Consider the following 16,246-nt stretch of genomic DNA (forward strand, 5'->3'; position numbering starts at 1 on the left):
CGCTGTGAATTTGAGCACATCTTTGAAGGACATTTTAGAAGTAATGTTGGGGTCAATAAACATGGTTACTCTACTTAGATATAATCTCAACTCAGCAGGCATCCCTCTATGACTGGCAAGGTAAATGTGGGTGAACACACATCTACAGGTTGGGGTTCTAGGCTTTGGGGTTTTAGTGACACCAGGCCACTAAACTGAGACACTTCCAAAGAGCATGGGCCATCAAGAGCAATCACCACTGACCTGTTATCTTACTGGAGTACACAATCCAGTTCTCCATTTAATAAGTACCAGTACCAGGAAGCAACATATAATACAGAGGTTGACTAATTCTGTGAATGGGAAGATCACATGACTTCCCAGTACTCTTTAACTTGGATGTAAGAGTTTATAGTGGAATCCACTTTTAAAATAAACACCTCCATGCCCCAAAGTTTCTAAGTCCAGGGCAAGGACCTGACATCAAATCTTGCTCTAAGACCAAGTCTTTGAAGAGGCAGAGTTAACATCAGTACAAGCAGGTAACAGAATTCAGCCAAGTGTGTCGCGCCAGGGCTGTTTTGACTTTGGTTTGTCGCAGCTGCTGTTAGAGGTGTTGGGAGCGGGATTTTTCCCATGTTGTAGCAAAGGGTTGTGGGTGAAGGTCTGTCGTAAGGGACCTGGGGGAAAAAGGGAAGCTCAATGAACAAAGGAAAGGGAGAAACAATGGCAGAATTTAGCCTGAAAGGATTATTTACCCCTGGCTGCTAGCTCCAAGTGATTCTGCATGCGCCGTTCACGCTCTTGTAGCTGATAGGTGATTTCAGCATTCTTCCAGCCTACATAAGGAAGAGTAAGACAGCTGACTTCATGCCCATTTTTAGACCACTTTCCCTTGTTCCCAATTCACAGAGGATAGGCCCTTACCTCTTCTGAAGCTCTTTAAGAAGTTTTCTCGTGGAGGTAATTTGCTGGAGTCATGCACAACACGCTGGGGGATTTTAAGTGCAGTGCGTACAGCTGGAATCCGGAGGCAAGCCACCTGGACCAGGGAAAACATATTCGAGGAGAACCAATACACGAACACCGCCTGGAAGAGAAGGCGGTACTCAGCAGCTGCATCCCTGGTCAGCTTGCTGGGCAGTGGCTAGGCTAGCTGGAAGGACTTTGAGCCAGCCTGGATGTCATTACCCACCGAGGGAAAATGCACTGTTATGGGCAAGACTGCCAGGGGCATCACTCTCATAACATTTCTCATCCACTGAAGGTCAGCACTTTGCACACCAGTCTCAGCACCTAGCTAGAGAGAGAGGAAAAAAAAAGGCAAAGGAAGAGTAGCAATTTTAGCGATCATGGTTCATATTTATTACCCATCGACTCTTCTCTAGGGAGAAATCACTTTAGCCCTAATCCCAGTTCACTTTGCAGACTTGTCACTCGGCCAACCTGGGCTTACCTCAAGGACACCCCACATTGTAGCAGTGACTACCAGTGGTAATACGTAGGTGGGGTCAGATAGTGTGAGATCCTGGAACCACCAGAGGCCACCTGTCTGTAGGCTTGGCACAGGAAGGTTGGCCATTTCTCTCAAGGCAATGAAGAAGGAGATGAAGACTGGCGCCTATTACACAGGATAAACAATGTCAGGACCTTATCAGAGGGGACATTTTTGTTACTCCATTATTGAAAACCATGTATAATAAATATTACCACCACCTGCTTTTTGGGGGTCTAGGGCATGGGAAACAAGGTAATCTGAAACAGAAGGTTCAGGGTAAAATAAGAATGTAAATGTTTTTGCTTACCTGAGTCAGAGGTAGAATGAGAGGTTTGAAGAGTTTAATATCATGCTTCTTCTGATACAACGCCATCTCTGAGGAGGCCCTGTAAACTGTGAAGTGAGGGAAGTTAGTGGTTGGGCAGTTACATCGGTGGAGGTGACCATCCTCCTCATCTGGCCCATGACATTTCTAACTGACCTTGGCCAGTCACTGGAGGCACACCAGGGTCAGTTACCTAATGGCCCAAGAAGCAGGCAAATCTTTAGGATGTGCCCCACAATAGCAACTTGTGACTTAGACTGTTCCTTTCCTTCAGCAGAATGTTAGAAAAAGTGTAAATGTGCCCCTCTCCCACACTCGTTCTGTAATTGACTCACACTCAGCATGGTCTCCTGCCAACTTGGCCTCTCTGACTCGAGTGGAAAACTTCTGGATCTCTGGCATGTGGTTGTGGATTTTGGCTGCCTCTCGTTGGCCCTTCACAATGAGAGGAAACACCATGCAGCGGGCAAAGACTGTACCTGGAAAATACATACTAGGATTGGAGTAAAATTAAAGCAGTTGAGCAGCTAGAAGGTTGAAGATTTTTAGGTGTCTCTTATTCTAGTTTTTCCCACACTGTGACTCACACCCAAGGGGCCCAAAACAAAGGGTAGGAGTATGAGTTAGTTCCTTCAAGGCTCAGTCCTCTGCTTTACCATCACAACAGTCTAATATTAATTTCTCTAACCAATTAACCAGGAATCTCATTTGTTTTCTTAAACAAAAGGTGACAGAAGCTACTTTTCTATATCAATGGTTTGCAAATTTTTCTATCAACGGAACATTCCTCATCCCCCAAACTCTTAAGTGTAGTCCTAATATACATAATGGATAAAAATAATCTGGCTATAAGATTAAGTTCTGGCCTTTGCTCTGCTCAGAGGTACCCTTGTAGAACTCTGGTTTCGCAGGTACAGAGTTTGAAAGCTCCTGACTTAGAAACCTCTAAAATAGGAAGTAATATGATGTCCTATTGCTTAAGCTTCTTATTTCTTTCCCGCCCCCTAAGATTTCATTTATTTTTAGAGAGAGGGAAAGAGAGGGAGAGAAACATCAATGTGTAGTCACCTCTTGCACGCCCCCTACTGGGGACCTGGCCCATAACCTAGGTATGTGCCCCAACTGGGAATTGAACCCTTTGGTTCACAGGCTGGCACTCAATCCACTGTGCACACCAGCCAGGGCTATTTTCTATTTCTTTTATTACACTTCACATTTCCTGATCATTCCAACAAATATTTATTTAATTTATGGTATCTGTAGACAAGTGGGTGTAGGCTAAAAAAAGATGGGGGCTGAGGGGAGATACAGGTTTAGGCTTTACCAAGTGGAAAGAGGGGAGCAAAGGATGGAACCCAGAATACCATTCTGGGGTAGGTAGGGTATTGGGCAATGGAGATGGGAAAAGTATGGTCAGAAAGATAGGAAGAGAGCCCTGGCTGTGGTTCAGCTGGCTGGAGCAGCATCCTGTAACCAAAAGATTATGGGTTTGATTCCCAGTCATGGCACATACCTAGGATGTGGGTATGATCCCCAGTCTAAGCACATATGAGAGGTAACCAATCAATGCTTCTAAAAAACAAAAACAAACAAAAAAACACCCCAGAAGAAAATCAGAAAAGACTGTCATAAAAGCCAAGAAATATGTTTCAAAATCTAAAGGGTCTAACACAGAAAGATAAAGTACAAAAAGAAAAGTGGATTTAGCAATGATGTGACTGGCAGTTAGAATAAAGTGGTATTAGTAAAAGTTAGATTGCTGAGGTTCAAAGAGTGAAAAGAAAGAAGTCCATTGGATACAGAATATTCCTTTAAATAACAGGTATGAGCCATGGCTGGTGTGGCCTAGTTGGTTGGGGCATCACCCCTTAGCTTAACCAAAATGTTGTAGTTTGATTCCTGGTCAGGGCACACATGCAGGTTGTGGGTTTGAACCCTGGTCTGGGTACATACAGCCCCATGTCTGGGTGTGTGCTGGAAGCAACCATTCGATGTTTCTCTCCCTCCTCCTCTCTCTAAAAGCACTGAAAAAGTATTCTCTGGTGAGAATTAAAAACAAACAAACAAAAAACCAAGTACCCCAAACCAAACCAAAAAACCCCAATAACAATACCATAGCTGTGAAAGGAAGGAGAAAGATAGTAGAATAGTTAAAGATGAACTAAGGATAAAAGGGAAAAGATTTTTCTGCAAGAAGCACATAATATGCTTTAGGCATGTTTATATGTTTGAACTAGGGCAGTAAAAAAGGAGAAGCTGAAGACACAGGGAGATAAGGGATGACTGCTGGAGCAAGGTGTAGGAAAATACAGAATTTGAAGCACAGTTTTAGACTACAAGAGGAGCAATGTGAGTGAGTGTCTTCTCAATTTTGGGTTGAAGTACTTGATCAGACCTCCTCTCCTAACCCAGGGCAGCTTCATCATTGCTAACAAGGTCCCCTGACTCTAATCCCATGCTCACATTCACATATTTACATTTTTTGAACTGCAGATGTTCTAGTGATTTTACAAGTCCTTTACGAAATACAGGTAGAGTGCATGTATGTATAATGACTGTTTATCCCTCATTTGAATCATGTTTTCTCTGTCTCCTTAATCTTCTGCAACTATTTTCTGATATCCTCACAAAACTGCATTCTTTAAAGTTCTGTCCCTAACTCCCATTTCCTCCACCCTTGTCCAGGATGCATTCCTCTTACATGCAGCAATGGCCCCCCACCAGGGCAGGCCTATGTTGACATGCATAAATTCCAGTAGGTTCTGGATCAATCCCACTGGGGTGTATGACCCCAGTCCTAGTTCACTGAAGGTCTGTTCTGCAGCAGCTTGGACTACATCTGCAGTCTCGCCAGAAGCCACTTCAGTTATTGCTGTGGGTGAGGGAGTTGCAGGAATGACCGGAGGGGCCTGAACCTGTGCAGCAAAAGGAAGCAATGTGTAATATTCAGTACGGGACACAGAAATTGAGGGTCCTCTTACGATAACCAGTACTGGGTTGTTCCCTTGACTCCCTAATTCTCATTCTCCCAGGTTAGACTACATATGCACAGAACTCAGCTCTTAAAAAGGACATTTTATCTTGCCCCCAAGGGAGGAAAATAACTCATTTATTTATAGTAAGACTTCATTAAAGTTATTTCTTGTATGAGTGTTTTCCAAACTTCAGTCATTTGAGTGTCACTGGCATGCACATATTCAAACTGTTTTACTCATAATTTTCCTTAAAACAACTCAGTTTTGAAGACAAAATATCTACTTGGCCTCATCCTAAGAAATATCAATAGCCATGAAATCAGGTAAATGATGTGGAAGTTACAATTTTTCTAATACACACACACGCACACACCTGGAATCACATCTCCTATCACCATCAGTGATTTGGTCCTACTCTGGGAAACAATGGTATGTATGTAACAATTTTCTTCTCAATCATTCCAACTGATCTGAAAAATCTATTCCAAGCAGAAATGCTAGCATTCTGGGGAACTGTATGGAGTGTGGACTAGAACTCTCCCCCACATTCCATTCCCTAGTCAAAACACAATAAAAACAAAAAATCAACTAAGAATCACCGCTTCTAACGCTGCAGGGACGAAAGGCGTCTTACCTGGGCTTCTGCAAACGAGATCGCAGAGATACTGAAGCCACGAGGGCAAGGGACCTCGAGGAGGGCATAGCGTGGGCGCCCGCAGCACCGGCCGACTGGGAATAGGACCCCAGGCGTCCGCGGTTTCCGGGGCAACTGTGAGGGCGCTGCGACGCTGTGGAACTGCGCGTGGAGAAGGAGGATGAAGCTCTTTTAGTCGCGTATTAGCTCATTCTTCCCGCCCCCTCCTCCGCAAGAAGCAGGCAGCCCGCTACCACAGGTGAGGACACTGTAACTCTCCACGCGCAGAAGGCTGGCCCGAAGGCATGCCGAGTCCTGCATCTCACCTACCGCAACCCACCCCAGGGCCCAAAAGTGGAGGCGGAGGTTCCCTTGGCAGGCGTGAAGCCTGTTCCAGGATCAGACAGACACGAAGCGAACGGACAGACACGAGGCCGCTGAGCCCGCGGGGTTGAAGAAGGTAACCCTTCTGCGTCCTCACGGATCCGAGGTCAAGGGAAGCCGGTTTCCGTGAGCAAGTAAGCGTCTGCTAACGACTCCAGAATGAGGGTCCCCTGGCTGGGGTCACAGGGACAGGGCAGCATCTCGAAGTTCAGTCCTGGCGCAGCCTTACCTGACGCCGGGGCCGTAGCAGGCGGAGAAGCTCCCTGCGCCCGCACAAGAATACCACCGCCATTTTGACGGGAAGAGGACTTTCGTTTACGTCTGCGCACACAGAACCGCAGTCTCGCGGGAGGAGGCCCTTTTGGAAATGGGCATGAAGCCTGCGCTGTCGCCATGATCTGATCAAGGTGGTAAAGGAGGCTTGGTAGCCATGTTTGAAGTGGGCAAGAAGACGGAGAGGTGCTTATTTATAAGGTCCTGCAGAGTGTTTTTAGAAGCTTTAAGTTAAGAGCCACCTCAGTGGCTACACACTGGAGAGTTTGCTTACGTGTCTAAAGCCTCAGGACAGTCTTGGCTATACTTGGCGTGGGGTTTTTTCCTGCCCAGCGATGTTTGATTGTTATAAAGGCTCCGTTTGAGGTGGATCACAAATACAAAGTAGTCGCAGATCCAGTGAAATTTGAGGGTAGTCCGGAGTCTGACCAAAATCTTCTAGTGAAAAAATTACCTTTCAGGTAAAAGACAATGCTTTAAGAGGAGGCTCCATCTTTCCCGTTTTCCTCCCTTAATGGAGTCGTGTGAGGAGTGACAAATAAGGTGACTATAAGGTGACAAATCTGAAGATGAAAAGCTAATGTGTTGAAGGTGGTTGTATGGGACAATAGAAAACCCCTGCATACTTGATGATGGGATGTCATTGAACTGCTGCATCAAGCTGGAAACCACCTATGTCTAGACTTTGTTGTGTAATTAAAAGCCTTTACTCTTATGTCTGTGTTTGGTGTTTTGTTTCTTGGAGTTGTTAGCATTCCTAAAGATGTATGAGGGGAAGTAATTTTCCTCCAAAGAAGAAAAAGTACAGCTCAGAAAGGTGAAAGTTGATTATATTTGAAGCCCAACAAAGTCTTTCAACTACAAAGTGCTTTTTGAATGACAAAGTACAGTGCAGTTTGGGAAAGATAAAATAGCTTGAAATGATTTCAACCATTGCTATTTTAAAATAGGTATGAACATAGCTGACAAATAGTAAAAATAGGAGGCAAAGAAATTGACTATAGATTTAGTAAGAATTAGGAGTGAGACCTATTACATGTTGGAAACTATTTTAAATGAGCTTTTGTGGTTACTTGGAAATATTGATACTGATAGAGATGATGACAAATACATAGGTATAGGATGCTTGGGAAAAAAATATAACTATTCTGTGGTAGTCACTTTGGTGCCCCCCAATAAACCGTATCTCCTGGTGTTTGCACCCTTGTACAGCCTTGTACAGCTACTACAGAAAATAATATGGAGGGTATTTAAAAAACTAGAAGTAGAACTACCATATGATCCAGCAATTTCACTTCTAGGAATACAGAATTTTCTTCCCAGAAAAAAAGCACTGTATTTATGAGATATCTATATTCCCATGTTCACAGCACCACTATCTACAATAGCTAAGACATGGAAACAACCTAAGTAGCCATCCATGGTAAGTGAATAAGAAATGTGGTATACATATTGCCTTGACTGGTGTGGCTCGGTTGGGTGTCATCCCGTAAAGTGAAAAGTTACTGGTTCGATCCTGGTTAGGGCAAATGGCTGGGTTTCGGGTTCCCTTCTGGTTGGGCTGTGTATGAGAAGGAACCTATCAATGTTTCTTACATCTATGTTTCTCTCCCTCACTTTGTGCCTCCCTTCCCCTCTCTCTAAAATAAATAAATGAAGTATTTAAAAAAGAGAGATATAATTCAAGTATAAAAAGATGGAAGTCCTTCCATTTGCAATAACATGGGTGGACTTGGATGGTGTTATGCTAAGTGAAATAAGTTATAGAAAGAAAATTACTGTATGATTTCACTTATATGTGGTCTCTAAAAAATTACTAAACTTGTAAAAAGATCAGATTTGTGGTTATCACAGGCAGGGGTTGGGAGTAGGGGAAATTTGTTGAAGGGGGTTGAAAGGTACAAATTGCCAATAAACTCAAAATGGATAAATTAGTAAAATATAAGTTGTGATACCATAAAATTCCTAGTGGAAAACATGGGCAATAAAATTTCAGACATTCCACATAGCAGTATTTTTGCTGATATACTTCCTAGGGCAGGGAACTAAAGGAAAAAAAATAAACAAATGGGACTATATTAAGTTTAAAAGTTTTGGCATGGCTAAAGAAACAATCTTCAAAGTGAAAAGGGAACTAACTCTATGGGGGGACATATTTGCCAATGATACATTGGATAAGGATTTAACCTCCAAAATATAAGAACTCATGACTCAACAGGAGGACAAACAATCCAGTTAAAAAATGGGCAAAGGATCTGAATTGATACTTTTTCAAGGAGGATATAGAGATGACACACAGACATGAAAAAATGCTCAACATCACTAGCCATTAGAGATACACAAATTGAAACCATGGTGAAATATCCCCTCACACCTATCAAAATGGCTGCCATCAATAAGTCAACGAACAAATGCTGGCAATGATGCGGAGAAAAGGGAACTGTAGTGCACTGTTGATGGAAATGCAGACTGATGCAGCCACTGTGGAAAATAGTATAGAATTTCCTTGAAAAAGAAAAAATAGAACTGCCTTATGACCTAGTGATACCCTAAGAACCCTGAAACACCAATTCAAAAGAACTTATGCACCCCTGTGTTCATATTGGCACTATTTACAATAGTCAAGTGTTGGAAACAGCCTAAGTGCCCATCAGTAGATGAATGGATCAAAAAACTGGTATGTTTACACAATGGAATACTATGCAGCAGAAAGAAAGAAGGAACTCCTACCTTTTGTAACAGCATGGATGGAACTGGAGACTATTCTACTAAGTGAAATAAGCCAGTTGGCGAAAGACAAATACTGTATGATCTCACTTATAACTGAAATCTAATAAAATAAACTAAGGAGAAAAGTAGAACCAGAAACATGGGACAGACTGATAGTTGCAGAAGGGGAGGAGGGTGGCAGAGAATGGAGGAAAGAAGGAGGAGGGACAAGTGAGAGAACATGTATGAATGACTCATGGATACGGACAATGGAGAGGGGATTGAAGGTGAGAGAGAGGAGTGGGCTGGGTGGAGGGAGGCAAAAGGGAAAAAAGTTGGGGCAACTGTAATACAATACATTAAAAAAAGAAAGGTACAGATTTCAGTTGTAGATAAGTACTGGGGATGTGATGTACACTATGATGACTATAGTTAACATTGCTGTATGGTATATTTGAAAGTTGTTAAGAGAGTAAACCCTAAGAGTTATTAAAAAGAAAAAAATTTTTTTGGTATCTATATGAGCTGATGGACATTAACTAAAACGTATTGTGATAATGATTTCATGATATATGTAAGTCAAGTCATTGTGCTGTACACCTCAAACTTATGCAGTACCATATGTCAATTTGTATGGATGTAGATGAGGACTGCATCTATGCATCTTGAATTTCTTTCATACTGTGATCTTTGATCAGCCTCATTGTACTTAGCAAGCATACCAAAGCCTTCTAGTTGATGATTATCTGTGTTCCATAAAATACAGCCATAGTATTTTTGTTAGTAGTGGCTGGAATGGCATGACAATGGTGATAAATATCAAGTGATAGTATTGATTATAAACAGTCATCTGCACAAAACCACCAGGAGGTATGGCACGTGGTGTGTACTGAATACTGCATTTTTATCCCATTGTCTTGTCAATAATTGGTAACTGAGTTACACTATAAAAGTAAAGTACTGCGATGGGGGCTGGATGAAAAAAATGAAGGGATTAAGCAAAGAAAAAAAGCCTTACAGACAACAGTATGGTGATTACTAGAGGGGAAAGGATGTGGGGGGAGATAGAAAAGGGTAAAGGTAGGATACATGGTGATGGAAAGAGACCTGACTTGGGGTGGTGAACACACAATGCCATCTACAGATGAGGTACTATAGAATTGTGCAATTGAAACCTATATAATTTTATTAACAATGTCACCCCAAAAGATTCAGTAAAAAAAAAAATACTGTAACAGGGGTCTGTTAGTAGAGAATAGTTTGTACAGAACTGTTGGGTCCTCTGTCTGCTTTGACTGTACATCCCTGTAAGTAAATTACCCTTTAATACATTCTGATATATTCTGTGGAGTTGCTGGCATTGTTCTTTAGTTTGAAGATACCTTCTTATTATGATGACCATTAAGCCTTTACCCCACCACTGGACACAATGACATTTCAATAAAATTGGAAAAAGTTCTCAATACACACACACACACACACACACACACACACACAGTGTAACAATGTGAGGTAGATGATGGATGTGTTAAGTAACCTTATTGTAGTAATTGTCTTGCAATATTCATGTATGGGATGGGGCAAAAGTAGGTTTACAGTTATCCATATGGAAAATAATACAATAATTAATTGAACATATGCCTTAAACTTACTAATTATATATGTCAACTATATGTCAATAAAGTTGGGGAAAAAGTTTTGAGGAATACACAAAAAAATTCTACTAGAATATGTAAATTTAGCAAGGTTATAGGATACAAGATCAACATACAAAAATCAACTACACTTCTATACACTAACAATGAACAACTGGAAAATTAAAAAAAAACTATTTACAAGAGCATCAAAATCAAGAAATATTTAATAGTAAATTTGACAAAATATATATGAGACTTGTACACTGAAAGCTCTCAAACATTACTGAGAGAAAACATGAAAGGTCTAATTAAATGGAGAGACACACCTTATTCATGGATTGTAAAACTCAATATTGTTCAGCTGTTAGTTCTTCTAAAGATGATTTATAGCAATTTCAATAAAAATCCTGGCATTTTAGTAGAAATTGGCAAGTAATCAATACACTTACTGTATTTTTAGGACCATAAGATGCACCTAGGTTTTAGAGGAAGAAAATAGGGAAAAAAATTTGAAGCAAAAAATGTGGTAAAATATTTAATAACCTGTGACCCTGCTCCACTGCCCCCTGCCCCCCACCCCCAGCCAGCCAGGCAAGCTACATTCGAATTATAAGGTGCATCCCCATTTCCCTCCAAAATTTTGTGGGGGGTGCATCTTATAGTCTGAAAAATATGGTGTATGAAAAATGGAAAAGACCTAGAACAGACAAAGTGTTTTTGAAAGAGAAGAACAAAGCTGGAAGACTTACGGTACCTGATTTCAAGGTTTTGTATAAAGCAGTAACAATCAAGATGGTGTGTTACTGATGAAAGAATAGACATTTAGGTCAAAGGAACAGAATGGTTTCCAGAAATAAATTCATACACAGATAATTTATTTCAATAAAAGTGCCAAAGGAGTTCAAATGGAAAATAAAAGAAAAGCTTTTTTTCAGTAAATGGTGCTGGAATAACTAGATATTGCTCTAAAAAATTCAACCTCCAATTCTTAGCTTATATTACATATAAAAACTAACTTGGGATGGATCATAATCTTCAACTTAAAGCTAAAACTATAATTTTTTTGTAGAAGAAAACACAAAAGAAAACCTTAGGAATAAGCAAAAATTTCCTAGACAAGACAGAAAATAACACTAGTCAGAAAAGAAAAACCTGATAAATAGGACTTCATCAAAATTAAAAACCCTCTGTTCTTTTGAATACACTATTAGAAAAATTAATAAAAGGCAATCGCTGACTGGGATAAAAATAATCACAATATATATCTGACAAATGATTTGTGTCTAGAATACATAAATGAATTTTCTTACAACTCAATAATTAAAAGTGGACCTACCCAATGAAAATGGGCAAGTGTTATAAACAGGCATTTCACAAAAGTAGATACCAGAAGAAATAGCCCAACATCACATAAAGAGATGCTCACTATCATTAGTCATCAATAAAATGCAAAACAAAACCACAGTGATTTACCCCTGCACATCTGCCAGGACTGTGGAAATTACTGGGTAATGGATGGACAATACCAAGTGTTGGTGAGTATGTGCATAATTTAGTTGTAATTTTGATGTGTAACCTCGTAGGAATGAAGACTAGTATAATTCTTTGGCAGATTCTTATAAAATTAAATGTGCATTACATAACCAAACAATTCCCCTCCTAGGCATTTATTCAAGAGAGATGAAAATACATGTTTTCAAAAAGACTCATACATGAGTGTTCACAACAGCTTTATTCTTAAGAAAAAGGAATTGAAAGCAACTCAGATATTCAGCAGTGTGTGAATAGATAAATTCTAGTATATTCATACAATATAATACTACTCAGCAATAAAAGTAATGAATCACTGATACACACAGCAACATGGGTGAATGTCAAAAACACTATGTTTACTGAAAGAAGCCAGACACGAAGAGTACAGGGTCCAATTCCATTTACATGAAGTTCTAGAACTGTAAAGCTAACATATAGTGACAGAAAGCAGATCAGTGACTGGAGCTGCAAGTGGGTGGGTGAGGGTAGAATAGACTGCAGAGGGGCATGAGGGTAAATATCCTATATCTTTTTCTAAAATAGTTTTTTTAAATTTATTGATTTGTATTTAAAGGGAAATGTTGATAAAGGTGCAGCAGAAATAACATGAACAAGTGGGAAAATAGAGTTAACAATACTAAAACACTACTAAAGTAATTCCAGAACATAGTTTATCTGACATAACAATATCTCTAAGATGTTGTCACTGATACTAAAACTGAATGTTTTTTACTCACAAACAAACAGTGGTATAATTCAATCACTTCTTTTCTTTCCTGATTAGGTAAAAATTAAAATACTAATTATAGAAGTAATATATCTTCTCTTTAAATGTTTCTTATAGGTTCAATTTTAATCATTTCATTCATTAGTGGTGTGATTTAAGAGATTTTTCATTCACAAGTCAAATAACAATTCACCCAAAGGGAACTGATAGTCTTTAGGCTCATAGTGAAAACAAAGAGTTCAGGAATGCAGCAATTGACATTTCTAAAATACAAAACAATTAAAATTTTTAGAAGATACATACATTTAGCTGACCATAGAACTAGAACATTTGGCAACTTTACTGGGGATTTTAAAAAGGACTTTATTTATTTATTTTTAGAGAGGGGGAAGGGAAGGAGAAAGAGAGGAGAGAAACATCAATGTGCAAGAGATACATGGATCTGTTGCCTCTCACACACTTCCAACGGGGACCTGGCCCAAAACCCAGGCATGTGCCCTGACTGGGAATCAAACTGGCAACCTTTTGGTTCATAGGTTGGCACTCAATCCACTGAGCCACATTGGCCAGGGCATAATTTACTGGGCCTCTAGGTGTTTTCAAACCCAACTCAAACTCTTGATGTAGGCTTTGTATTCTGCTTTTCCAGTTTCACTAATAACACAAACATCATTCAAACCTCTGAAATATTCATTATAGTCAAGGGCATATCCTACAACGAACTTGTCTGGAATTTCAAATCCAACAAAGTCTGGTCTATATCCAATACTTTGAGGGGTTCTTTTTACCAGCAAGCTTGAGACCTTGACCATCTTCAGATTATGTTGCTTGGTCAAGAAAAGCAAGGTTTGCATTGTTTCACCAGTGTTACTTATATCTTCAACAATCAACACATTCTTTCCAGTTTAATTGCAGACCAAATCTCCACCAATCACTTTTATGTCCCTGTTGACTGTTCATTGCAGTAGTTCTTCAGTCGGGTGAAATCTATAGTCATAAATGAATCTATTACTATTTTTGTTCTGTGCTATGGTGTAATCTAGTAGGTCAGCAAAGAATTTACACCATCCCCTTGAACATGCAGAGGGCTACCAAGTGGTGGCCTAATATCTCTTCCATCACATCTAGAGCAAGCTGTTGGGTCCTGTCCAAAATTAGTCCATGAGGAATAAACATCTTTTCAAAATCTTCAATGTAATGATTAGGTATCCCAAATAAATATAAGTCGTACCCTGGTTCATCATCACTAATCAGGACACTGGGATTGCAGGTAGGCTTGTGGGATGGAGGGTAATCTGAGGAGCAAAAAGCCAGGTGCGGGGGTGGAGGTACAGCAGGAGGAGAACCCCGGTGGGAAAGCGGAGAGGTTTTGCAATATTCTATATCTTGGTTGTAGTGGTGGTTATATAGGTAAATACATTTATCAAAACTCAACCAACTGTTCACTTAAATGATTTATAAGTGGAAAATTTTATAGATCACTTTTGAAATAGTATACTTGCTTCAGTTTTCTGTACATTTCAAATGAAAAAGCTTAAAAAGCTTAGTTTCCTGAATAATCTTTTACTTTTCAACTCAGCATGAATATCCATTCTTTGGTGCCTTATGAGAGATGCAAACAAAGTGCTTTGGGAGCTCTGAGGAGACAGACATTATTTCTCACTAAGAGAACTCCAGAGAACATGGAGGAAAACATTTTTAATCTTGGCCTTTGTTAATAGATACAGAGATAGATAAAGAAAATGGTATGGCATTACAGGCAGAGTGAACAATAAAGTAAAACAATACTTCTTTTTATTTGCAGAGACTCCAGATCTGCATTTCATTGTTTGTTATATCATGTCTCTATATTAAATGCCTATATGTAATTTTGTCACCTTTAATTATACATGGGTAATTTTTCCTTATGCAAAATGCTTAATCATGATTAGTTAGGAAATCTTAAAAATGTAGTCTGCAGGAATTTATTAACTTAAAAATCAGACTGAGCTATATTGTAAATAAATAATTCCTGCCACAGAACCATGCAAAAGACTATATATTCACTCAATATTTATTCACTCAGCAAAACATTTGTTGAGGACCTGTTACATACCTGGCACTGTTCTAGGCAATAAAAACCACTGTGTAATGAATAAAAAGCCATTTTTGGTAGACAGTATGATATCAATAATCTTATTTAGTCTTCCTTTGAAAAAGATACATATTTTAGAGTGGTTCCAGGCAAGATGGCAGAATAGGTAGAGGCTGTGCTTTCTTCCTCCCACAATCACATCAGATTTACCACTAAATTATACAATAACCACCACTGAGAACCACCTGAAGACTAGCTGAACAAAACTCCTATAACTAAGGGTATAAAAAAGAAGCCATGTCAAGACTGGTGAAATAAGCAGAGATGCGAAACAGGCTGGTTAAGAATCAGGAGGGATGCCCTGGCCAGTGTGGCTCAGTTGGCTGGAGCATCGTCCCACAGACCGAAAAGTCATGTGTTCCATTCCTGGTCAGGGCACATATTCAGGAGGCATGTTTGATCCCAATTGGAGCACATATGAGAAAGCAACCAATCAATGTTTCTCTCTCACGTTGATGTTTCTCTCTCTCCTCTTTTCTATCTAGAAGCAATAAAAAATGTCCAGAAAAATGTCCTCGGGTAAGGATAAAGAAAAAAGAATCAGGAGAGATATCCGGGCTGCAGAGGTCTCTCCTGAGGAAAGGGGGTCTCAGCCCCACACTAGGCTGTCCAGCCCACACCAAGAGTGCCAGGAAGAGGAGCTGCTCCTACAGCATCTGGCTGTGAAAATCAGCTGAGATTTTGTCTGGGCGAGTTAAAGGGCTGCTATAGACCAAGACATCTTCTTAAAGGGCCCCAGCACAGAATCACTCTCACACTTGTCCTAAGCTCTAGTAAAGGGACAGCAGCTTGAAAAGCACATATGGGGAGGGACTGAATTGTCTGGCTTCAGAGCAAGGACTTGAGTGGCAGCTCTCCCTGTGGACACAAGTGCTGGTGGGCACTACTACTCCTTTGTTGAGCCCTCCCCCCATCCAAACAAGAGTCTCCATCAGCCTGGCTAGCACTGCTTGCCCCCACCCTGGTGATTCCCTGAGACCTTGTCACACTGATTTGAACTACTTTCAGCTGTTATTTCTTACCAACAGCCAGCCTTAGTCCAGCTGCAGACCTTTCTAAGATCTCTTAAAGGTCCTCCAACCCCAAACAAACGGTGTCTGGTCTTGGCACATCTTGTATCTCTTGCTAAGTGGTCCCAAGCCTGGCACTAGTGGTAGTTGGCCTCAGTTTGCAGCATAGTGTCTTCCAAGCAGCTCTAAGCCCAGCACAGGTAGCTACCAACCGCAGATCACTTTGTAATTCTTACAGCGGCTGACTTTGACCTGCAATGGAGCCCCTCCCAAGAGGTCCCAGAACCAACATGTCAGGATCAAGTAGTGGGTCCCATAGGACTCCTAACATATAAGGCCATTCCACAAGACAGAGAGTTAAAGCATATCGACCTCTTACTTCTGGTCAAGATGGCAGCATTGGCAGACATAGCTTACCTCTTTGCACA

At 40.5% G+C, this 16,246-nt stretch overlaps 1 protein-coding gene and 1 pseudogene across 1 annotated transcript; both read right to left on the minus strand.

Moving 5' to 3' along the window:
* Positions 1–255: 255 nt before the first annotated feature.
* On the minus strand, positions 256–6,131 carry OXA1L (OXA1L mitochondrial inner membrane insertase). Its single transcript, XM_037037703.1, has 10 exons — positions 6,025–6,131; positions 5,412–5,573; positions 4,504–4,717; positions 2,138–2,281; positions 1,785–1,870; positions 1,436–1,600; positions 1,175–1,279; positions 907–1,069; positions 738–818; positions 256–659 (listed from the first exon to the last, which is right to left on the minus strand). Exons 1-10 carry the CDS (start codon positions 6,085–6,087, stop codon positions 532–534), a joined length of 1,311 nt encoding a protein of 436 aa, XP_036893598.1. The 5' UTR covers positions 6,088–6,131; the 3' UTR covers positions 256–531.
* Positions 6,132–13,273: 7,142 nt separating this feature from the next.
* LOC118980831 (hypoxanthine-guanine phosphoribosyltransferase-like) lies at positions 13,274–16,228 on the minus strand (annotated as a pseudogene).
* Between the last annotated feature and the right edge of the window lie 18 nt (positions 16,229–16,246).

This window comes from Sturnira hondurensis, unplaced genomic scaffold, assembly GCF_014824575.4.
Source record: "Sturnira hondurensis isolate 20B ecotype Veracruz unplaced genomic scaffold, ASM1482457v3 Scaffold0023357, whole genome shotgun sequence".
Classification (NCBI taxonomy): domain Eukaryota; kingdom Metazoa; phylum Chordata; class Mammalia; order Chiroptera; family Phyllostomidae; genus Sturnira; species Sturnira hondurensis.